Source organism: Rattus norvegicus, chromosome 10 (assembly GCF_021556685.1).
Source record: "Rattus norvegicus strain SHRSP/BbbUtx chromosome 10, alternate assembly SHRSP_T2T, whole genome shotgun sequence".
In the NCBI taxonomy this organism is placed as follows: domain Eukaryota; kingdom Metazoa; phylum Chordata; class Mammalia; order Rodentia; family Muridae; genus Rattus; species Rattus norvegicus.
Window position 1 is genome coordinate 81,073,945 of NC_141543.1, and position 25,984 is coordinate 81,099,928.

General features: G+C 47.4%; 1 protein-coding gene across 6 annotated transcripts in view; it reads right to left on the minus strand.

The window, feature by feature from the left end:
* Window positions 1–25,984, minus strand: part of Hlf (HLF transcription factor, PAR bZIP family member) — a 57,733-nt gene that overhangs the window by 11,106 nt on the left and 20,643 nt on the right. Inside the window, exon 3 of one of the 6 annotated variants that reach the window (XM_087574475.1) lies at window positions 2,611–3,228. In XM_087574475.1, coding sequence (XP_087430601.1) covers window positions 3,167–3,228 — 62 coding nt within the window. In that variant the 3' untranslated portion in view covers window positions 2,611–3,166. 6 annotated transcript variants of the gene reach the window in all.

Genomic DNA, 25,984 nt, shown 5'->3' on the forward strand with positions numbered 1-25,984 from the left:
CGGAGAATAAATGAGAGGACACAGCTTGGCTGCCTTTGGCCATGCTCCTCTTCTTCCTCATTGCCAAGGGTAGCCCCCCCCCAATGTAGGAAGAAATCTTTAGGTTTCATTAAAAACCCACCCCAGGGTGATGCACGTGACCCATTGCTTATGTTGTAGTGCAACTGCAACCCCGCTAGCCTGTTTCTGAAAAGGCCTGGAAGGGAGCTTGAAAACTAAATGACCCAGACGACCTTCTAGGTCCCTTCTCTGCTTTGAGCTCTCTTTGTGTGCGGCCTGCCAAAGAGGAAGGACCCCTCCCACCCCCAGGCATTGGCAGGTGATGGGGTTTTTCTCATTAGCCAAGCTGCCTCGCAGCTCCAGCTTCTAGGGACTGCTGAGCTCTGTGCTGGGTGGTGATAATAACAATTTCATCCTGTGCCTGTCGACCTTGCCTTTAAATGGAACCTCGTGTCCATCAGATAGGGATGCTATTTTTCATGAAGGAACTGTCTTTGAACTTAACAACAACAAATCCTACCTAACGTCTCATCGCCACATTCCTGACCAGTTTATAGGCATCTACTCCCTCTCCTACCTTTTTACATGAATTTGTTATATTCGTGCGTGCGTGTGCGTGTGCGTGTGCGTGTGCGTGTGCGTGTGTGTGTGTGTGTGCGCGCGCGCACGCGCGCGCAAGAGGGAGGGAGGGAGAGAGAGAGAGAGAGAAAGAGAGCTCTTGCAGGAGTCAGTTCTTCTCTGTGTACCCACACTTTTATCCAGCCCCAACTGAGACATCTACAGCACAAAGGCTCAGGGAACACGAGGAGTTGGGGAGCAGGTGCAGAAAGATTGTAAGACCCAGAGGGGACCCAAATATCTGCTCTGAGATAGGGTCTTCTATAAACGACGGGGAAGCTACACTCAGGAGATCTCAGCCAAACAGTGACACCACCGACTGATACACCAATGCGGACGGGGGAATCTTAAATGGCCCTACCACTAGATAAAGAGCTACAGGTTAGTTCTCAACGGCTGCTGAGAGAGGGAGGTCTTCTCCGGGGACGAGCCCCCAGCAGTTTATCCGATCTTAAGCAGTCCGTCTTAACCACACATACATTGGGACAGCACTAAGCAGACTCAGCAGGATATACATACGTGATGTTTCTAATGATAACTTTATCATTATAATATAACTAAATAACAATATTGCATGTATAATTAAGTATGAAGCTATAAACTTGAGGAGTGAAGGGGCACAGGAGTAGTGGGATGTAAAGAGGGGAGGGTAGAAATGATAATATAAACAGAATATACTTATATGAAATTCTCATAAAGATTGAAAAAGAATAGATTTTTGCTTTATAGTTTAAAGACACTTATTATATTTTATTTATTTTTGTGAGCCTGTGTGAGCCCCTGTGTGCACATTAGTTGAAGTCAGAGGGCAGCTTGTGTGGGTTGGCGCTTTCCTTCTACCGTGTGGGTCTTGGGTGTCAAACTCAGCCCACCAGGCTCAGTGGCAAGTATTTCTAGTTCGCTGAGCGATCTCTGGAGCCCAGTGCTTATCCAATTCTAAAATTAAACTTCATTGACTCCTTACCCAGCTTACACTGGACAGTCTTTCCCACCCTGCTTAGGACGGTGTAGAGTTTCACCTCTAAGAGATCGTTCCATTGTAACTGTGTATCTGACATGTGTACACAATATGTTCATGTGTCTGTCTATAACCCTGTACTTTCTTTATTGCAACTCTAACTGGCTTATTTGACTCACTCAGAATTTCATTTTGGGTACAACATTAAAAAGAAAAAAAGAGATGCTAGCTAATGTTTTCCAAATGATTGGCTCTAATGACTGGTGTGGGTAAGGCTTAACGTTTGACAGGACGAGTTATGTCTTCATTACAGTATGTTTTAAGGATGTCTGTGGTTGCCCCTTACATGCATCCTTTTAGGTGAGCTTCAGAATGTGTTTGTGGAGTTTTATTTAAACTCTTCATTGGGAGTTTTGGGTGAACATTGCAGGTGAACCAATGTCCTTACACATTCGATACCCTATTTTTACTGGGGGGGAGGGGGTCTTGAAAAAACATTCAGTTCTTACAGTGGCCTTAACTTGTCACATGGTTGCTGTGTTTGTTAATTTTAAATGCTCTATAGTAGCTGTTACTGGTTTCCTCTGTCTCCTAACTGGTTTTTGCTGGTACGTAGGAAGTGACAGGTTTTGAGATGCCAGGCTCACAGTCAACCACTTCCCACCCCCACCCCCATTCTGCTTCTAACAGTTTTAGCAAGTCTGATTTCTCTTAACTTTTTAGTAAGTAATTTTATCATCCACCTCCAGGGCTAGTTCCAGCTCGATTCAAATGCTTCTAATTCCCACTTCTTCTTCCTCGGGACGAGCTTTAATCTCACCGCATCAGCATCTGCATCAGCAACACGAGGTGGAATGAGGTGAGGTGGGTAATCCCACCGTCCAGACGTCAGTGGAAGATGCTGTGGAAACCTCACACCATAAAACCCCAAAGGGTCACAGTCTCAGAGTTAGGGATTTCTACCCTTATTGTGTTGGCAGTTGTTTTTCAAATCATAAATAAGAACATTTAATTTCCTCAAGTGACTCACCCTCTTTTTTTTTTTTAATTTAATTTTATTTTTACATCCCATTCACTGCCCCCTCCTGGTGAACCCCATCCTACAATCCTTCCCCCCAACCCCTTCTCTGCTGGTCCTAAACAAGAAGGCCCAACTGAGGAAGCCTGAATTTCATTTAGAAGGGGAAATAAAATAGCCCTAAGAGGCAGATGGAGGGAGGGAGCTGGAGAGAGGGAGATGGGGGATTCAGGATCAGGTGTCAGGAAAGACATGAAAAATAGCTAGATAACCATGAAACTGAATGGAAATCTGCAACTGATGTGGTAAGGAAGTGGTGGGCATCTTCAGGACGAGACATGGCCTGGGACAAGGGAGACACCCAAGAATCAATGGGGGTGATCGTAGCTGTGACTCACTATATTGGGAATATGGAATCTGAAGAGGCCGCACCCTCTTTAAAAAATGTTGACATGACTGTGTCCTCCCCACCCCACCCCCACCTCGTATTTGCCATGTTTAAGCTTGATGTTTTTCTCGGGTTTGATTTAAACCCTTCAGGTTCAATCCCATTGCACAGAATCTGCAGTCTGCTAGGCATCATATTCTTCTATTGGCCTCATGGTGACACTCTGCAGAAGAGCCAAGGAGGATTCTGGAGGGAAAGGTAGAACAGAGATCCTATGGGAATCTGGGAAGAGATTCAAAGTCACCTTCAGACCCAGCACTGGGCTCCACTTTGGTCACCTCACAGGCCTGCCGAAACCTTCCCATTAACCTTCTCTCATGAGAATTTACCAGTCCCTGTCCAGTTAGCTGGCAGGCATCAGTGAATGGGGATAGCAGCAATCTGTGTCCTTTCTGCTCAGGTCATTGGTCTGTGTTCTTAAATTACAGCTGCACTGAAGTAACAAATAACCATTTTATTTATTATTTGGTCCCCAAGGCTAGTTGCAGGAGCTGCAAATCCTTCTGAAGTGCTCCCCACTCCGGTGGACAGGCATTAGATTTAAAGCAGCCATGCAAAAAGAGACAAAGACTTCATCACCACGCAGTGTTAGTCCGTCAAGACATAAGCGGGCTGAGGGAAATCATCCTCCATCAAGAAAGACTGAGATGGGTCTAGAGAGATGACTCAGTGGTTAAGAGCCCCGTTGCTCTTCTAAAGGACCTGTGTTCAGTTTCCAGCACCTACGTGGTAGATAACAGCTATCGCTCCAGTTCTAAGGGATCTGACACCCTTATACAGATATATAGGCAGGCAAAACACCAATGCACATGAAATAAAAGTAAATAATATTTAAGGAAGGAAGGAAGGAAGGAAGGAAGGAAGGAAGGGAGGGAGGGAGGGAGGGAGGGAGGGAGGGAAGGAGGGAGGAAGGCAGGCAGGCAGGCAGGCAGGCAGGCAGGCAGCCTGGGAAAAGAGGTGATTTGTGCATTGTCCAAAGGGATCCCTTTCCATCCAATGGGTAAAAAGCCTCCAGATCCAAAGCCTGGTCTCAGGTCTTTCTCTCCTGCCTGCTTCTCCCCTGTCTATCATTAGTTTGAGGTCTGTTTGCTTGTTATGATCTCCCAGATCCCAGACAGTCCTAATAGCATCCTTTCTTCTCTTGGAATCAGGAGAAAACCACATTCAGGGGGTCTTAGCCTGCCTGCTCCAATATAAAACACACCTGTTCCTGGAAATCCCTTTAGCATATAAGAAGCCCATAAGGGACTATAGCCATATTTCAAGATCAATAAGGAGAGTTTGTCATGTGGACAGAGATTAAATAAAAGCCTCCTGAGTATATCCTAAAAGTGTGGGTCTTCCCAGACTTTGAGTCCAGGTCAGCTAGTTTGTTCTGATGGCAAGGGACACTGTCTCTTTCCACAAGCACCCTACAAGTGCAGGTACATTCCAGTGGCCAAAGGTCCCATTCTTCCCCTGCCCACAAATTTCCCATGTGGCTTTGCAATTTCAGGCATAATCCATTTCCAAGCCTCTCTACTCTGCGCTCAGCTCCTATCTTGCACTGCCAACAGAACATGGGAAGAGTGCTTTGGCCTCCTGCAGCTGAACCTAAAGGCACTGTGCAGGATCCTGTCTCTGTCAGTAGTGTGTGCGTCATCGCCATCAATGAGTTTGGGCAAGCCTGCTGCAAGGGAGGACACTAGAGAGGCCAGGAGATCAGCTCAATCACCTGCTCCTTAGAAGTGTAGATCCAGCTAAGGCCAGAACAGCCACTGACTGACTCGGAGCAACTGCACCTGAGTGAACCATAAATCCTTGCTTGCGTCTGATCCTGGGCCTTTGTGACTGGCTAGCATTGAGGCAGCAGATGACTGTTCCAGGAACTGAGCTACTTCAAGTGGGGATGTGTACGGTCCCATTTCCATTGAGCTGGGGGTTAAGTAGCTAACATTGAACTGGGAAGTGAGACATGCTTAAGCTCTTTCTAATTCCAGTTCTGTCATCAGAACACTCATGAAAAGGCGAACAAAACAAACAGCTCCTCCACACCCTATCCAAGTCTGTTTGGGAGAAGAAATGATTGGTCTCACCCAAACACACACACACACACCCAAACACACACACACACACAAACACACACATACACCAAAACACACACACTCAAACACACACACACAAACACACACACACACAAACACACATACACACAAACACACTCACACAAACACACACACACCCAAACACACAAACACACATACACCCAAACACACACACACAAACACACACATACACACACCCAAACACACACACACCTAACACACACACACACTCAAACACCACACACACACCCAAACACATACATGCACACACCCAAACACACACACACCCAAACACCCAAATACACACACACACCCAAACACACACACCCAAACACACACACACACAAACACACACAAACACACACACAAACACACACACCTAACACACACACTCAAACACCACACACACACATACCCAAACACACATATACACACACTCAAACACATACACACACAAACATACACACATACCCAAACACACACACACCCAAAGACACACACTCAAACACATACACACTCAAACACACACACACACCCAAACACACACACACCCAAACACACACACACCCAAACACACACACACCCCCAAACAGACACCCCCCCAAACACACACACATACAAACACACACACAAACACACACACACCCAAACAGACACCCCCCCAAACACACACACAAACACACACACACCCAGACACCCCCCCAAACACACACACAAACACACACCCAAACACACACACACCCAAACATACACACATACCCAAACACACACACATACCCAAACACACACACACCCAAAGACACACACAACTCAAACACACACCCAAATACACACACACCCAAACACACACACCCAAACACACACACAAGCACACACACACATACTCAAACACACATACACACACACCCAAACACACACACAAGCACACACACACACACAAACACAGAGACAGACAGATAGACAGAGACAGACAGAGAGACAGAGAGAGACACAGAAACACAGAGACAAAGAGATGGAGAGAGACAGATGTTCTTATAGTATCTTCTGAGTTTTGGTTTCCTTGTATACAAAAGGATGTCAGAGTGTTGTGGCATAGCCAGTGTACAGTGTACATGGGTAAAACGTTTCTTTAGCACAGGACCTGGAAGGAACATGGTGAGTGTCATCTATACCCACAAATGTAAAATGTATGTTCTGGGATCATAGAGAGCCACTCACTCGCAGGGCCATCCCTATTTCTAAACTAGTACCATCCCTCTCCTGAACTACTGCAACCTCTGTCCTCCTGTCTGTCCTCTCTCTGTCCTTCCATCCATGCCTAATCATATAATCCGCTGGTCAGAAGACATTCTTCAAGCAGACACCCAGGCAGGTCCCCTCTTGTATCGAAGCTTCCAAAATCACTCCATCACCACATGTGACAACACGGGAGACTCCCCTCCCACACCAGCCCTTCCCTTGCATTCACACACCCACGTGCTAGCTGCCTCGGGCCTGGGTATTTAGTGCTGTCCCTAGCTACAACATTCTTCCCTCCACTCTTTGCCTGCTTCTTTGCACGATTTTGGTTCCAGCTCCAAACCTTTAATAGGCTTGCGCCTCACCCACTACCCATCTAAGCCCTTTGGGTTTCCTCCTAATATATAATATATAATATAGATTATATATAAATATATAATCTTTATCCACATTACTATTTTCTATAACACTGAAACAGGGACTAGCTTTTCCTGCTTTTGCTTTCGGATTACTTCTAAGGGGCACCTTTATTTTTTGAAATCTGAAAAAATAAAAACATTCTTTTTTAAGTGGGCAGGTTTCCTTGGCTATCTGTTTTGCAGGAAGTTGTGCTAAATGTCACTGAGGGAAGGCCACCAAGGAGTTACAAAGTTAGAAGAGGAGGAAGAAAGGGGCCGAAGGAGACGTAAGAAATGGGATGGAAGAAGAAACTAAAGAAGGCGCAGAGGAGTGAATGAAAGAAGAAATGCAGGTGAAGTAAGAAGAGAGGGTGTGGGAGGGAAGAGAGGAGTTAACCAGCAGAGGAAGAAAGAAAAGAAAGACAAAAAGGTTTGCCCTGGGGCTGGGGAGATAGCTCTCTGGATAAGAAAGCCCATTGCACCAGCATGGGGATGATTTCAGATCCCAGCATTTAAGGCACAACAACAGAGCTGGTCCTGCAGGGCTCTAACTGCAGCACTGAGGGTGGCACAGGCACGAAGATCACTGGGGCTCACTGCCCTCCAGTCTAGCTTAGGAGAATGAGCAGACCGTAACACAGCAGGCCATTCATCCTCCTCTGACCTTCATAAACATACATACCATGCTGTGTGTGTGTGTGTGTGTGTGTGTGTGTGTGTGTGTGTGTGTACATATCCTCCCCTCTTTTCACATACATAGTCTATCTATCTATCTATCTATCTATCTACCTATTTATCTATGTTGTAGTATGTATCCTCCCCTCTTTTCACACACATATTCTATCTATCTATCTATCTATCTATCTATCTATCTATCTATCTATCTATTTATCTATGTTGTAGTATGTATCCTCCCCTCTTTTCATACACATATTCTATCTATCTATCTATCTATCTATCTATCTATCTATCTATCTATCTATCTATGTTGTCTGTGTGTGTATCCTCCCCTCTTTTCACACACATATTCTATCTATCTATCTATCTATCTATCTATCTATCTATCTATCTATCTATCGTGTGTGTGTGTGTGTGTGTGTGTGTATCCTCCCCTCTTTTCACACACATATTCATATTCTCTCCCCCGTCCAAGACACACTCAGATATGGTGCCAGGAAGTATTCATTCCCGAGACTGGAGAATAAATACCAAGAAAGTCCCACTGTAAAGATGCCTTTGATCTCCAGGCTCTTATCCAACACCTCTATTCACCAAGTAACAGGCTGTCAGCAGAAATAAGAAATAAGAAATAAGCAGAGTAGTAAATCTGCAGCCCCATCTGAGCCCTGGTGTGTAGATGGCAGGAAGGGAGCTGCTCTGTTCAGTCCAGTGTGAAGGAGGATGCAGTGAGTCCTGGGGGTAAGCAGATGCGTTCCCTCCCCCTCCCAGGAGGAGTGAGTGTCGTTAGTAACCGAGGGGTAACCAGGTGCAACCCTTGCTTCTATCAGGGTTTTCAGAAGGATTGGCTCCTTTGTTGAAGTCCCACGTTAGCTCTCCAAGGGTGGAATTGCTAGCATCCCCAGATGTGGACATAAAGGGATGAAGAGCAGAGGAGCAGAGTCTGCTCTGAAATGTTGTGTCATTTGCCAGGTATGCCTCGTAACAGTCAGATTCGCCTCCTCTTTCCCACTCTGCAACCAGCAAGTGTACCACTGGTGGGGCCATGAAGCCTAGTCCTGCCTCCAGGGCAAGCCAGGAGCAGCCCTGCATGTGATTGGACTAAGAGTCCTCTGAATAGAATTACATTGAATTATCAGCCTGCCCTGCTACGGGACACAGCCTCACATCTTAGAGAAGTAACAGAGAAAGACCAGAGCAATGAGGTTACTTTCACTAAGTCACCCAAGACAGCTGGGACTCAGCCAGAAGCCAGCCAGACCCTAAATGCAGGCTTTCTCCTTTACTTCGCCCTCCCTCACTGGCAACAGAGGAACAAAGGGGACCCTTTTCAGATCCACACTTCTCGGACCCAGCAGGTGCCTAGACACGAGCTGGTAACCCAGGGGGACAAGTACAGCCTTCTGTCATACACAAGCCCCAGGCAAGTCAGGTTTGCACCCTTGTTCCTCTCCCCATTTGTGCCACTGCTCCAGCTCCTCCTTGCTCTAGATCCGGAATACTAAGCTCTTGCAGAGAGCAGGACCACATTTGACAAGACAACCACTGAGGCACTGGGCCAGCACCCCTGTCCCTGTGGTCCCTTGCATACAAGCATTAGGTAAAGAACCTTTATGCATCCAGACAGGCATCTCACACACACACACACACACACACACACACACATTCACACACACACACACACACACACACACACACACACACCCCACACACACACCTTCTGGATGGAAAGAAGTTGGCTTACAGGTCATCATTGGGAAGACGTTTTTTATACCTATATTCCTTATGATTACCATGACGATGTCTGCTGTGGGTAGATCGCTATTCTGCAGCTCTCATTCCTGCCTAGGACCCTTTTCTGGGAACTCCTCTAGAGGAGGAAACATTGCTCATCAGAAATGCAGACAGATTGGGGCTTTCACCCACAGAGCTTTAAGGCTTGAGGCCAGCCCCTCTATGCTAAAGAGTCCCATCCCCTCACGTGCAAACTGGGAGACAAACGATGCTGCTCCCCTCGCCTGGAACCATGGGACACACAGCAAGAGGGAAGGCCCTGGGCAGGTCTGGAGCCTGAACCTCTCTCCTGCCATGCCCTTGGCTCCTGTTTCCTCTAGTGCCAGCCTTGCTAAGCCTGTGAGACACTGCCGAGTGTGACCCCATGCCCAGGACAAGCACTTTGCCCTGGGGCTGTGGATCAGTCCTCAGAGTGGCCCTGACTTGACTTGGCAGCTTCTAACTTGGCAGGAGCTTGGCCCAAAGGATTAGCAAGGCTTCCCGTTCCAAGGGTATTTGTCATCAGGCCTCTTGCCAGAGCTGTCAGCAAAATCTGCCTTCTTGAACCCGCTGTGTGGTGGGACCAGAGCTCACAACCACAGCCTGGCAGAAGCCAATCGGGTGGGGAGGGAACAGATGTTTCAACTAGAGGTCAGAGTGTGTGTGGCCCTAGGCCTTCCCATTTTTGTCCCTGAGGAGAGGACAACAAAGTACCCTCTAGCTGCTCTTCCATAAGCTGAAAACCTCACCCAGGCCTGGGTGGGGGTGTCACAGAGTGGCAGAAGTCAGCGCGTACGGCTCTGCGGCTCCTCTAGGCAGTGATAACACTTGGGGAGGCCACAAATGAACTCGCAGTGCCAACAGTGCTGAGCACGGGCGTGAGCTGCACTTGATCTTGCAGCTTCGAAACCTCAGAGGTAGATATAAGATGCCTGGCTCTGCCTGCCCCTGTCAAACACCTGGTCCCCGTCCCACACTCCACTCCAACATTTGGAACTACGTAGAAACGGGATAGGTTCCAGGTTTCTTCTGCATTTGCGAGGAATGGGTGGGTAGGGTTAAGTCCTGGGGAATAAAAGATGAATTCAGATAGCCAATTGCTGACTGACCTGAACTTTGCAAAGCGGCCTTAAAGCAGTCCGTCTGAAAGGGACCAGCCAGCTTCCTCTTCCCAAGGCTGCTGCAGCAACAGAGGTATAATAGGTAAAGGCCAATCCAGACCATCTTTCTACAACTGTACATCATACAGGACAAGCCAAAGGGGACAATGGAGTGGGAAGAAGATAGACTTTCGTCAGCTCTCTAGAGAGACCCTGTGGTGTGCAAAAGTGACAGAGGCTATCAATGCCACCAAATCTCCACAGAGTGGGTGGGGAGGGCTTCTGCTCTCAGCATGAACATCTAGACCTCCTTGGGTACGTGCTGCTCCATGACCTCATTCTGCCCATCCCGCCAACCCTGTGAAATGGGTAGGACCAAGTGGGTACATTTTACTGGTGGAAAAAAAAAAATCAAGCCAGTAAGCACTCTACCTGACTCCCCCTAGGACGGGCGACCTCCTTATCGAGCCGGGAAATGAGCTATCCCATACCTGCAGTCTATTTTCAGAAAGCGGCTCTTCCCCGTTTTATTTTTTTTTTTTTCAACAGCAATACCCACCACTGGCATCAGCACTGCCTAGGTCCCCGGAGACTCTTTAATTGCTGGAGTCGGTGGAAATGTGCAGGCCTAGTCATTTGAAACCAGCAGTTTACAAAGTGCTGCCAGGATTAGTTATTACGCTGAAGGTTCTCCTTTGGGCTACGTGCAAACTTTGGGTTGGATTTAGAAAGGGGCAGTGAAACGGGAGACCAAAGGGAAAAGACGTTGTTTGCTCTCATCCACTCTTAACCTAGGACCGAAGCACAAACAAAGGACCCATGCTCACCACAGCAACAACCTTGCTTCCTCCTGACCCCTGGCCCAAATTAAAGAGAACAGAGGAAGGTAAACAGGACCATTTGAAAAATCAACTTCTGGATAATAGGGATTGCATTCAGGTGCATCTGTGGCATCTCAAGGAGGGCCTCACATTTTTCCCTGCATGAGTCTCCAAGTTTGGTGCCCAAAAGTGGACACCCCCACCCCAACCTCCTTGGTTTCTTGGTTTCAGTCCAAGTGTTCTCTGAACCTCTCCGGCACCGAGGTTCACACGGAGAGCTAACCGAGCTGCAGGCTGCCACTGCCGGTCATGCCCTCTAGTCTCACTGTCATCTCAGCCTGGATGTGTCCAAGCCCAGCTCAACCCCAGCCTCCTGTTGACCTTCACCCTTCCTGCACGGTTCCTCATGCCTGAAACTATTTCTCAATGCCCTCTGGCTTTAAAGTTTAACCACTTACTCTTAGGCAGAATGGAGAAATGCGCTGTTGTCTGGACTCCAGAGACCCTCTCAGCTATGGAGCCCTTGGGGCGAGTCCCTGAGCCTCGGGATGCACTCCCGTGAAATATTGAGATTAAACATTGAGAAGTTAGACAAGGCTCCTTCTAGGTCTAGTAGTAATGAATAGCAAATGCTGGGTTTCTCTTTTGTGCTTGGGGTCCCTGTCATGGGCTAGATGCAGGCCTGTTCACATAAGACTTGGACAACCAAGCTGTGTTCGTACTAGGTCTTTCTGCCACATGCTATCCCATCCATTCACAGAACTGCCAGTTTACTCCCATCGGAACATCTTTACTATGATCAAAAGCAGCCCATAATTTTCCAACGCCTCTCAGTCCCAGGCCGTTGGTGGTAGATGACCTCTCCTGCTGGGTACAATCTGCCCGAGTCAAACTTTTCGGCTTTCACATCTTCCCAACTCTCTGTCCTACCAGCAAACAAGCCCTGATCCAGGCCTCTGCCTCCCCTTAAGTATGTCAACATTAGTAGATAGGAGGGCACACTGATCTCTCTCAGAATACTAGCTAAGTCATTTTGCACCTAACAGATGCCCAACCCGGAATTTGTATCATACATAGTAAATGACTCTTGGCTTTTAAAGTAACTATCAGTCCTCAAACTTGACTGCAAATCTTTCCAGGCAAGACCACAGCCATAACTCATACAGGAGCGCAACAGATGCTCGCTGATAAAAGTATGCGCTTACTTTAAAACCTTTTATTGGGTGCCTACTGTAGACTGGGCCCTGGGAACAGATGTGGGAAATCTAAACTCTGGAAACATGCAGTTTGGATGTGGAGGCTGGTAAGTCCACAGATGATTCGTGTACGGGCTGTGAAACGATTGAAAGAACTTTGTCCAAAGAGCCAAAGGTTGCAGTTGAAAAGTTGATTGTTAATCTCTCTTCGGAGGGAGTACAGGACATTTGGAAATGCTTTTCAAAGGGAGCTGGCATCGGCATCTGTTCTAGGCCATGTCTGGAAACTGGCCAGAGAGTAAAGATGAAGATTAAGGGGGTGGGGTGGGGGAGGGAGGACAGAACACAGGAAGACTGGAGAAGTCATCTTCCAGTCGGGGAACAGCTGGAGCTGAGGAACAGGAGTGTGGACTGAGGACAAAGAATAGTTAGAGATGCTCGGATTTCACCGGTCAGGAAACGCAGGCCAGCAGGGGAGATCAGCGCAAGAACGTCATGTGCATGGCTCTATTCTGGAAGATGACTGGGGCTATGGCGTGGAGGTGGGGTTAGCAGAGGACCAGAATGGGTGAGACTCGTGAGTTTTAGCGTGAATACCTGGATAGGAGGTGTCATCATGGACAGGGACATAGGCGGAGGGAACACATTCTAGCAGCACCATGTGCCCTGATGAGAAGCCTCACAGACACGCGCCTCAGTTTTATAGGTAGATTTCGACATCTGAAGAGCAACGTTAACCAGTTACAGATGTGCTGATCTCGGGGCCTCTCCCGGAAGAGAATGCACAGCAACAAGAAAGTCAAAGCGGAGATCTTGGGAAAGGACACGGACCCTTTAGGCTCAGGTAGAGGAGGAGCCTCAGTGTGGTGTCCTTAGAAATGGCCACCAGCTTTTTAACAAAACATAAATAGGACTGACCAAAGAGAGATCCACCTGACTACCGTGTTGCTCACTAATGGGCATGCCTCCTAACCAAGCGGCTACGATATCGCCTCCATTAAACAAGTGGGAAACAGTCCAGGCTGAGTGTGGGGGTTCAGCCCTGTAACCCAACACTGGGAAGTAGAGACAAGAAGGTGGGGGAGTTTAAGGCCAGTCTGGGCTAGTAGCCAGATTCTGACTCAAGGAAAAAAAAAAAACCCTAAGCCAACCAAACAAACAGACAAACAATACAACTGAACAGATTAAGTACTTTGCAGAAGCTTAAACAGTGAGTGAGTTGAAAGAAGCTATATTTGAAATCAAGGCTAACTCTCGAGTCCTTTCTTTCCATACCCCCACGTCCTGACACACGAGCCTATCAGAGATATCATTAACACCAGCAGCTAGTGCCAGACAATTTCCTTCAAGCAGCACTCACATGGCTCCTGCATGAGGCAGGAGTGCTGGGGCTCTCCCATGTGTCTTGTGATGTTAGATGCCTGCATCTCTGTGGGAAAACTCAGGCATGCTCACAAGAGCATCTTCGAGGGCTGAAAATCCTAGCTTGATATAGATATCCTTATACTGTCTATTAAACCTGTGTCTTGACAATCCTATTCCACCGTTTTCTATGTTTTTGTATCTAGGTCGACAGAGTGAAGTCATGGAGGAATGGCAAACCGCTGGTCTGTAAACACAGCCTCTATGGTCTACTGTCAGAAACATCTGCCCCGTAGGCTGTGACAATACCACAAAATAATGGTCATTCTCCCTCTACCTATGTGTTATGGGTAGTTCTGATAGATTATGAAACATGTATAGATTTCAGTAGATGGTATGCTTAGTCAGGCGTGTGGATCTCAGAGGACAAACTGAGTTAATCCTGCTGTGTCAACTGGTCCCTAAACAAAATGGATTCCATGTGTCCAAGATCTCAGGGTGAACAATCTCCAATGCTTCAGCCTTTGTGCTCAGTGATGGGCAGGTTAGTGTCTGGTTTGTACAGATATCCAATGCCAGTCTTCTTGTATGAACTGATACCAACCTGGGCATGTGCTTCCTTCAGAGCAGCGAGGACATCACGAAAGAGCTACAGTTCCATCATCAGTCCCTGAGGCAGTAGGGAAGGAGAGAGTGTAAAGCCACCCGTCTTTTACCTAAATCAACGGTCATGAGGTCACGTCTGACTTTTACATTCTGAGCAAGCCAAGATTTGGGGAAAGGTCTACTTGGACTTTCTAAAGAAATTCAAGTCTTGTGTGACAGAAAACCCGTTTAACAGCTATTGATAGAGCAAGCAAGAAAAAAAATGAGGGGGCCCATTAAATCTTTTACTTACTATGCTGGAAAGAGGGGTTCAGGCAAATCCTGTACATACAATAAGTAGCCCAGCTTTGTGCTATAGGCATGCCGCTCTCTTATACATACATAATATTCCGCACCAGACGATTTCTTAGAAATGTGTTATTTCAGTTGAAATTTCCCAGCTTGCACTAAGATTAGCCAAGCCGAACCCATCTGGCTTCTGTGTGGTGCAGTCTATGCAGAAATCTTCATGGGACAAAAACCTGGTCTTCTCTTTCACGGGCATGAGGTGAGGTCTATATGCTTCTTGACAGACAGAAGGTCATCACTGAGTCACCAGCAAGCCTTTGGGTCACCAACGTTATGGCTCCCTTTTGGCTCCTCTAGCCCAAGCCCATTGGGTCTGTGCATCCAGAGAAGTCTCATCTCCATGGACCAAGAGCACCCCACAGCCTCCAGACCCCTTTGTCACTCCAGTGTGTTGAAAGACGCTGTCTGTCGATGTCGGTGTTGACCAAGACAACATTAACATTCTATTGGGCTTATACTTCCTACGTAAAACCCATATCAAAATCAACCCTTACCTGATCATGGGAATGAGTTGATGGCAAAGAAAACCAACTGTAAGGATGGGCTAAGCTTGCTGCTTACTTTACTCCCAACCCGGCATAATCCAGAATCACCTGGGACCACAATCTTACTAAGGAATTGCCTAGATCAGGCCCTGTGGACACGTACGCGGGGCCTCTGTGTGTGTTTGGAATGTCTTGACTGTTAACTAATGTCGGAAGACCACCTTGCACATGGGCAGCACATTTCTCTTGGCAGGGGATCCTGAACTATGTAAGACAGGAGAATGCAGGGGAGTGAGCGAAGATGCACACATTTCTTTTCTCTGTGTTCCTGGCTGTGGATTTGATGGTTTAAGTTTCAGCCTTGATTTCCCTGCAGTGGTGGCTTAAAACTGGAAATTTTAAGCTAAATAAACCCTTTCTTCCTGAAGTTGTTTTTGGACAGTTTTTTTATCACAACAGAAGTGAAAGAACTCTAGGAAACCTGAAGGTAGTTGGGGGGAGGGGGGCAGTTTCCTCAGAATGGAAAGGAAGCCTTGCATGGTGACTCATGCCTATGCCACCAGCTATTCAGGAGGCTGAAGGCAGGAGCATCAGAGGCTTGAGGCTAGGTTGAGCTAACAAGCTGAAGGCCAGCCTGGGCAGCTTAGTGAGGACCTGTCTCCAAAAACATAATACAATTGTGCAGGTGATATAACTCAGTGCAAAGGAACAGTTTATTGGCCATGTGTGATACTCTGGGTTTAATCCCCACCATGAGAAAGAAAAGGAAGACGAAGAAAAGGAGGAGGAGGAGGAGGAGGAAGAAGAGGAGGAGGGGGGAAAGGAAAGGAAGATCTGCTATTAAGGTGAAGACAAATGGGCTTTCTCTCTCTTTCTCTCTCTCTCTCACACACTCTCTCCCTCTCTCTCTCCCCTACCCCCCACCCCCAGCAGTGTATATCTGTCTCTGAATATGTGTGTGCTAAGTATATGTTAAGTGTGTACTGGCAGGGAGAGGGGGGGGGAAGGGGGCGAGCTGCAGGCTGCAGGGGACTTTCCAGCAGCTCAGAGGACAGAGACTCTCTGGAGAGAATGAGATGGCACAGCCTAAAAGGACAGGGTGAAGGAACTGAAAACTAGTGATGTTTGTCTGAAACAGGGCTGCCCACAAAGGCAGTAACTAGTGATTCTCAAGATGGCTGACATTTTTCTGTGTCTCTCAACTTTTGGAGTTACCTAAGCAAGAGAAAGGAGAAACCTTGAGTTTCTGAAGCCAGCAAATTTTGCACCAATCTGGGCTATTTCCTACCGCAACAAAAACAATGCTAACTTTTAATATCTAGGAAATACTTCTATGGAATCTGAGGCCATAACTTTTTCTTTGATGACCTAGACAAGAAAAGCATTCCGACAAAATAAATTATAACGGCGAGGAGAGAGTACCAAGCAGAGAACCTAGGTGGCACTTCTCTGGCTTTGGATGCTTCAGTATACCATGTTTATGAATAGAGACTCATTTGATTCCATGTCTGTCTGGATTGGGATGTACAGCTCAATGGGAATTTCAGAAGACGTTCATCTTTCTGTTTCTCCCTTGCTGCTTGGATCTCAAAGGACATAATCAAGTAACCACCCTTACTCTCTGACCCACAGCTCGTATTAGAGACGGACCTGCAAGGCTCTCAAGAACACTGAGGTCACCCTACATCCCTCTCCCTGCTCAATCAGAAGATATGAAAATGCGGCCTGGGCTCTCCAATTTCTTTTTTCTTTCTTTCTTTTTTTTTTTCAATGAAAGAGGAAATAGCTTTCTTACATGCTTCTGGTGGGAGTGTGAATTAGTTCAGTTCCTCTGGGGCCTACACATTTCGATCCAGCATTTCCACATCTAGGAATTAAATTTTAGGTCTACTACAAATGTGAACGGTGGCATCTGTGGAAGGAGCCAAACCAAATGCCTAGAAGCAACGATGAACCGTGGAGCACACAGACAACGGGATTCCACGCAGCTGGCAGAGCTGTACGTGCTGATAGGGAGAGTTCTCCAAGAGATATTAAAAAGGCAAGTTGTGCCACAGCGTGTGCCAGGTGCATGTAAATATACACATATATGTATATATACATACATTTTCATATCTCCAGACACACAATATACACACCCACACCCACACATATATGTGTGTGTGTGTGTGTATATGTGTGTGTGTGTGTGTGTGTATGTGTGTGTGTGTGTGTGTATGTGTGTGTGTGTATGTGTGTGTGTGTGTGTGTGTGTGTGTGTGTGTGTGTGTGTGTGTGTGTGTGTATGTGTGCTTACAGGGTCAAAGGAAGTCTCTGGAAGAGAAAGCGAGACCGGAGGAAGCCAGTCTGGAAATAGGCTATAAGAACCCAAGCTATATTGTCACACACTTCTGATTTCAACAATGATGCTCCTTTCTTCTGTAATGGAAGTGTATTTTAGAAAACAGAAATGTCAAGAATTCCTACTAGTCATCCTAGTGTAGGGCCGAATTTAAGAACTACTGAGGTGGCCAAAGGGGATTCACAAACCAAAGCTGGCCTCCAACCACGTTATACAACGATTTGCCAGGAGGTGGCGCCACAGAGGCGACCACCACGGAGGTCTTCGAAACTTGTTTGCAGTCAATTTTTCATTAAATCAAACCTTTCTGCCACTCTTAAGTCGGTTTGACTTATGTCCCCCAAAGCATTCTGCGCTACTGCTTATAACGTGGGCGTTATGACATGGGCTGTTTACATGCATGGAGGCCATATGCATTTGACTTCTTTTCACGGAGATCTACGAGCTACTCCATGCTTCCCAATATGCTTCCTGAAGAGCTGGCAAGCTAGCTCAGGCTCTCTCTCCCTCACTCTTTCCCTGTAACCTCCTAGCTGGTTGACTAACCACCTCTTTATCTCTTTCCAGGCTCAATTTCACAAAGACCGGCAGCAATGGACCACATGGGGCATTTGTTCTTTTGAATTTCTCCAGACCTTTGGCCCAGAGCAGGTGATAGCATGGCACAGGATAGTCCAGGGCAAAAGCCACATGCTTGCCTGCCTTCCCGCAGACAATGACTCTCTAGAGGTAGGTGTGTTACCACAGCAACTTCTAAATCATATCAATTATGCCGCCCCTAACCTCCTAACATCTTTAGACACACCATGTTTGAAACACACGGTTTGCTGCCACGGGAGTGCTCGCACGGGCCCTACGCTGGCTGTACCACAAACTCTTTCCTCATCTGGGCAAGGAGATCCAGTCAGGTTGAGTATTAGCCACCACTTCCATATTTGGGTTGGGTCCTCCCCGCTTCCTGTCTAGTGCTAGCATTTTTGCTTATTCTTTAAGTCACAGTTCAGGATGGAATCGGGGATTGCCTCTACTAGTCCCTCTCCGTAGCTTCTTTCTACCACCAGTCAAGACTCCATTCTGGATCGTTTATCTCCTTTGCCCCTCCCGAGTTTTATCAGTTCAAAGGGGATCTGACTTCTTCCTGATCTCTCCCGAGGACACACAGCTCGATGCACGGCAAACAGTTGGCTCTGAGTAAATGTGAGGTCAAAAAAGAACATAAGTGACTCGAAAATGAACACCCATAGGCTATAGGTTTCCATCCCTTTTCGTTGTCGCTAAGCCGCATGGGAAATGGCATGGTGGCCATGCCTCTGACTTGAGGGTAATACCTGAACTGCATAGATGCACAACGTGCTTTTGGAGGAGGACAAGGCTCATGAACCATCCTCCTCCTCCTCCTCCTCTTCCTCCTCTTCTTCCTCCTCCTCCTCCTCTTCTTCCTCCTCCTCCTCCTTTTCCTCCTCCTCCTCTTCTTCCTCCTCCTCCTCCTCTTCCTCCTCCTCCTCCTCTTCTTCTTCTTCTTCTTTTTGTTCTTGTTTTCCAGACCCCAAAACTAGCATGGGAATGGAGGCTTCCATCTGGACAGAAGCAGCGAAACCCTGCAGAAGGAAGCTGTCACATTCCTTGAGTCCTCACCAGGCAGCCTGACATCTGGTCTACACTCGGGGAGGGGGGGGGGAAGAGACCACATCCCCACAGTCAGGGCTATTTTTGCCTTTTGAGCTGCCGAAGCCTCATTCACTCAGTACAACTTGCCTTACACAGGGAGGGGAAGGAAACTAATATTTACCAATGGAGGCTGCAACGCCTTGTGCCTCTCTCCCTGTAAGCATCTCAGAAGAGATTACTTCCTCCGTGTGTATCTGGGAAGGGCCCTTACTACGTGTGCCACAGGGAAACGGATGGGCAGGAATACTAAGGAAAGCCCCTCCATCCTCACCCCATAGCTGACTGAGAGCTAAATGCACAGATGATTCCCAGAATAGTCAGATACTCATGTGTGTGGTTCCCTAAGGCCATGCATGCATGTGCCTGTACACGAGAAATGTAGCCACGAAAGATGGAGGACCTTTCACCTACATGCACGTATCTATCCTCTGCCGCACTGGGTAGTATGGCCTGGGACGAATTTGACTATGCTGAGAGCGGGACACCAGCAGCCTCAGGGACACAGCATCACTCCATGATCTTAACTCCTGCTCGGCCTTTCCCACACATTGCTTGTTTGCTGAGTTCTGCATTCCGAGTGCCTGCTGCTCTTATGTCAGAAGGAACCGAGGCTTTGAGAGCCATACCAAAGCACAGAATTCACTTTTAAACTCCATCTTCATGATTTAAACATAAACCTTGTGTTTTGCAAGCTGGTCTGGCTGTCCTTTAAAATTAGACTCCCTAGGAGCTAGTTAAAGCGAGCCTAGGACGCTAGAGATGCGGCCAGATCAAAACATATTTCCCTCTCTGTCCTTCTACATTCAGGTTCCCAGATCCTAGTAGCCACCGTCCCATCCCACAGGCATAGGTGCACCGATGGCTCCTGACATCCCACTATCTTCTGCAGGCAAAGAACCCTCTCTTGAATACTGGAGAAGGCTGCGGCTGCGGCGACCTAACATAGAGACCAGCGCCAGATGGTGGCATTGCATCCTGTCCCGGCCCTGCCAGCTAGCTGCTGCCTGTACCATTCTGTGCCCCCTTCTCTGGGCACCATCTGTAAAGGGACAGTGATAACAGTACCAATGTAATACTAAAGCTACTAATGTCCAGGGGTGACTTTGGAGTTTAATAACACATACAAACTGTGTAGCCTAGAGCCCGAACTGTCACAAGCATCAAAGGAAGGGACGGGATAGGGAGCTGTTACTTGTTACTTCTCTACCTACTGCTGGGTAGATAGAAGGTCAAGATTCAGGACAGAGGGTACTTTTTTTATTTTAATTTTTTCTTTTTTTTGCCGGCGTAGGGATTTCCCAGGGAGGAGGGGAAAGGAAAGCTCTGTGCCCCATCTGCAAAGCACAATAGTGACTGGCTATTGTCCAGTGCAGCTGGCATACCCAGCGGTCCTTCCACTGCTGTCCTGAGGACACTTGGGCAGAAGCTGCTCTTGTGTCTCGAGGCTGCACTGAGCCCTTCTGTGAAGGTGGCTCTGCTTAGTTATGTGCTCACTGAGAAGGGAGTCTCTCCATATTGTTCAAGACAAGGGTCTGTCTGCATCCCAGAGTAGAACACAGAAGATTTCCAGGCCAATCAACCCCTTGCCCTTTGACACAGCATAAACAAGGGGAATGTAGAATTCCACAGACTTGGCTAAAAGCGGGCTTGTTTATTGGTAAAATAGGAGGGCAGGCCTAGGAGAGATTAAAACTCAAGAAAACAGATGTGAAATCATCATAGTTTGGTCTTCAAAATGAAATGTGTTTCCTTTATGAAAACAAAAGTTCTTAAGGCTGAATCTGTAGAAGATTCACACAGGTCTATACTATCGGTTGGATAATGTTACACATCACCTCTAGTTAGAGAACTGTGCTGTGTGAGAGGTTATTCCTGTCTTTAACACATAGATAAACTGAGGTAAATGCGGGAGCGATGAACAACTCCAGCTGCGGCCAGAGGCTCCCACTCCATTCCCTGGCATGCACCCCAGGATGGGATGGCAAGCTCAGAATGGATACAGTGTAGGCCATTGGAAGGATGCAGGTAACTCTTTCGCCTAGGGCGAGGCTGCAGTGGTGCCTTAAGCTGACTGTGATGTGGTTCTCTTCAGTCCCAGCCACTTCTGTTTCAGTGGCAACTGGTGGCTGGTGTGGGGAGACTCACCAGTTTGTAAAGGAGTCAAATCTCTCACACAACGAAGCTACAACCAGCATGTCTGTAGACAGGGCTTACCTTTATGTATTAATCAAAGAAATGTAACTTGATGGTGTGTGTGTGTGTGTGTGTGTGTGTGTGTGTGTGTGTGTGTGTGAGAGAGAGAGAGAGAGAGAGAGCACCAGCCTTTTATGTGGATAAAGGGGGCACCGAGTCCTTATGTTTGTGAAACAAAAGCACTTTACCAACTAAGCCCTTGGTTTCTTTCTTTCTTTCTTTCTTTCTTTCTTTCTTTCTTTCTTTCTTTCTTTCTCCCTCCCTCTCTCTCTCTCTCTCTCTCTCTCTCTCTCTCTCTCTTTCTTTTTTTTTTTTTTGGTTCTTTTTTTTTTCGGAGCTGGGGACCGAACCCAGGGCCTTGTGCTTCCTAGGTAAGCGCTCTACCACTGAGCTAAATCCCCAGCCCCTCTTTCTTTCTTTCTTAATGACATCCTCTTCCTTCAACCCACTTGGCCTCTGTCTACTTACCCAGTAACATCCCAGCTAAGAACCTGTTGGGTGAATTCTAAGAACTCTTGCCCGGGATCTGGAGACGCATGCATGAAGTGGCTGATGTTCAGACGCAGTCTCCATGGTTAAAGGGTAGAGAATTGCTTTGATGCTCACCTGGCTTGGAAAGCATCTAAAGTCTTTACTCTGAACGGTCTCTTCGTTCTTGCCCCTTTTACAACCAATCAGAAGGTAATGGCATGTAAGAAACGCAGACTGTGACGGTGTGGGTAAAGGATACTAGAGTTTGTCACTGGGAGAGGCTATACTTGGCCTACTCCAAGACCCGCTGGCTAAGCTGTGCCCACTACATTGGGGGAAAAATTCTGCCAGCCCAAGCATCTATTCAAAGTCATTCTAACAAAAGCTTAATCTTTGATACATCATTCATTCAGTCAGCTATTATTTCCTGGCTACTTATTCTGGTGGAAAACAAGCGAGGAAGTCTTAGTGACAGAAACCTAGTCACAAAGAATTGACAAGATCTCCTTATGACTTGTAGAGAGCTGTGGGAGCCTAGAAAGATCCCCTTCCACAAACCCTTCCTTTTGCAAAAGGCAAAAATCCAGTGAGCTTAAAGTTACCCTACAGGTGACAGGAAGGGCTCAACATTCAGGTCTTACAACCTTAACAACTGATCCTCTTAGGCCAGGCATGGTCTTGGATAATAACTGTCCTATTGTTATAATGTTACAAAGATATACACTGTTATTTGTAAAATGAAATTACATACAGAAAAGAATCCCTAAGTGGGGATAGAGGTCGACAGTCTTTCCCTAGGTGTCAAACAGTAACTAGCCAGGCATTCATTCACCATGCTTAAGGCCCTGAGAGATTAATCCACACATTCACAGTGGAAAAGTCGACACCTGATGTTGATAAAGGTGACTGACTCTCCATTTCCTCAGAGACTTTGCCAAGCCCCCTAGTCCTCCACCAAAAAAAGGTGACGGTATGGTTTTGCAAGTGGATCTCCCAGCAGTAAAGTGTATGTTTCGAATGTCTGAAGCTCTGGGTTTAATCGCCAGTCTCCTCCAGAAAGAAAACAGGACTTCAAAATATCCCAGTTTGATATACAAAGGGGAGGGGGCGTGGCTCTGAACTCCCGCCATTCCTCAACACTTGCAGATCTCTTGGAAGGTGCAAGGTGACTTCATCTCTCTGGTAACCTTACCTAACCTCCCCTGGAATGATTAATGTTATGGCCGTGCTGTTATTCTGTGAAGTAACGCTCTCTTGCGAGTTAAGCACCCAGCAGCCCTGTGAGAAGCTGGCATTATTTTTGAAGCTAATTACCAACAGGTTTCCAGGCAGGTGGATGGGTCCCTGTCTCCTGCCTTCTTCAAAGTAAGCAAAGGCTTCACCAGGAGCTGACCAGCAGACGCTGCAATCTGGCTCTGGGAGTCTAGGCATAAGGGGGTGGGGGGCTCCCAGTGGCTATTTGGCCCAGGAGGCAGCAGCCAGACACATGCCTCCGCAGGGGAAGTTCTCTAGGTCCCCATCAGTTGTTGCTTGCCCACACAGTATTGACAGAAAGCCCAACCTTCCCAGATTTCAAATGCTAGAATGAGAATGAGGCTTGGCCCTTGGGAAATCCTTATGTACTTTATGGGTTGGGGTGATGGTAAGACAAAGTTTCTTTTCATGAGAGGGGTCTAGCTCATTAGGGAAAGAGAAGCCCACACTATGCCAGCAAATGTTTTCTAAACCATTCTGATCTTTCTCAAGGAGATTTACAATTCCCAAAGCAACCTCACTGTTCAGCCTCATGGTAGGCTTCAGGTCGCCACTTCACAAGAAGAGAACAAGAGGCAACAGGGGGAGATTGACTAAATTAGACTTCCTGTCTCCTGAGCCCTCATTTTGGAGTTAAGCATTTTGTTTTACGGAAGGCAGACTAGCCACCGACCATGGATGGTCCTAGAGACATGGAGGTGGGGAAAGGAGCAGTCTCAAGCAGGCAGGGTGTTACAGAGTGCTAAAGAACAACGGGTTGGGGTGGAGGGGGGGCTATAAAAATAGACAAGGGAGAGAGAAGGGAATGGAAGAGGTCTGTTTGTTTATTTTTATAGCATTTGCCATTCCAAAGGCTCGCTGGAGTAACTTCCTTCGCTGGCTGGCTGAGGCCCAAGCTTAGGAAAGTCTCAGATCTTTTGGAAAGAAAGATTTGGACAACAATGTTGCTTTATCTGGGAGAGTAGCTCCTTTGCCCCAGAGTTGCAGAAATTTGCTTTTGATGTTAGTACCCTGGCCTTAAGTATCTCCGTCCCTGGCAGCGCCGGCTGTCTTCACTGCTTTTGCAGGGCAGCCCGGGACAAAAAGAAGGCTTCTCTTTGCGGCTGTTGCTGCCTTTTCCTGGATCGCACTGATATCTGGGCACCCTGAAGATGGGAAGATGGGGAAAGTAAAACATGTTCTAAAGGTCCTATCTCCTGACACTCATAAGAGAAAAACAACACTTCTCTAACTTACTCCCCAAATAGACACCACCACCGGGGATGTTCTGCCAAGGAGTGATTCGAAAGTGTGTTCCGAAGTGAAATGTAAGCTTGGCCAGTGCCCAGCTCTCTGCTGTATTTTGCACAGAGAGCTGCAGGCTGGCGGACCAAAGAAACACATTTCTCCCCACGTGACTGCAAAACCAGGCAGCCCAAGCAGATTTCTTTCTGTTAATAGAATGTGATCTCTAGACTGTACATACACATTGACAGCCCTGGGAAAACACGGAGGACCACAGAAACTCACCGCCCTGGCTAGAGAGAGGTGCTGACGCTGACCGAGCCCATGACCTGATGGTCTGGGAAATGTGAGATGAGAACCCAGAAAGGGAGACATGTTGGTACATGGAACCCCATTAAACATATGTGCGCATGCCCCTCTTTCTCCACGTGCCCAAATCCTCAGAGGACACGTTCTCCAGGTTTATCCAGAAGACTGGAGTTATCCATTGCCCAAACCGAGGTGGTCCCAAACGCGGTGAAAGATCGACCGCAGGTTACAGAGTTTATTCTGACTTTGTGTAAGGTGTGACCAACAAATACATCACTGCTCTTTCACCCCACGGAGACTCAGGCACAGGTAGTCGGCTTTCTGTGAAGGAGGACAACGACGAGACCAAATCTCGAGCATCCCAAATAACCACCTTGGGAAGATGGGGATCTTGAGGAACTTACCTTTCTTCATAGGCAGCACCTTGCCCACACTGTCACCATGGCCTTGACCTCCACAGACCTCAGATGGGATCCAATGCTTGGTGTTCAGGGGGGAGGAAGGGGCTGTCAGTCTACATGTTTGAAGGGAGAAAGTTAACAGACTGAGGAGGAAGAGGGGGTCAACACCCCCCACTTTCTGCAGGCTGGGCCTACTTTCAACATATTAGATTTCTAACTGCAATGCCTTTCAAATTTCACAGCACCCTGTGGTCAACTTAAATTTCCCGATTCGGAAAGTATGTTGGTTGAAACAAAAGGTGGAGTGAAGTGTTCTGCAGCAGGACCCCAGGGTGTGTCTGAACCTCTCAGGGACTGTGTTAGAGAAGTCAGAGCTTTCTCTGATCTTCTCCTGAGTAAAGAGAATCAAAAGGCACAGACAAGGTTATCCCTTGATCAGCCTCCCCTGCTCTAAGTAGCCCAGTCCCAGGGCTTCAGGATCCCTGGGCAGGCAATCAGCCATAACCAACTAATTAATCAGCAAGATCTACTGAGTTGAAGAGCACCTTGCAGACCCAGGTGAGCCTTCGACTTGGTTAATCTGCAAACTGACTAATCAGGCTCGGGGATAATTGAAAGTTAATTGTATGCAGAGCTCAAGTGCAGCCACTGGAAAACACAGGAAGCAGGAGGAACAAAGGAAGTCAGGGGCCACTCTCCTCCACTCCGTGGGCGGCCAAGGTCTTTACAGATTCCTCATAGACAGTGTATGGCCTCTGGGCCCTTCTCCCAACACTGCCTGACACACTTCTTAATCCACGCCTTATGGCACAGCTACCAGGATCCCGGGGAGCACAGAGTCAAAGCACAATGGGTGCGAGGGTGCAAATATCCCATTGGTACCCATTCATAGGCTTGAAGTAAGATGGCTCGGAGGCAGCGGCTGGCTATGAAAAACACTTTGAGAACTGCGAAAAAGCACTCCTCACCCCCTCCACTGTTCTTAAAAATA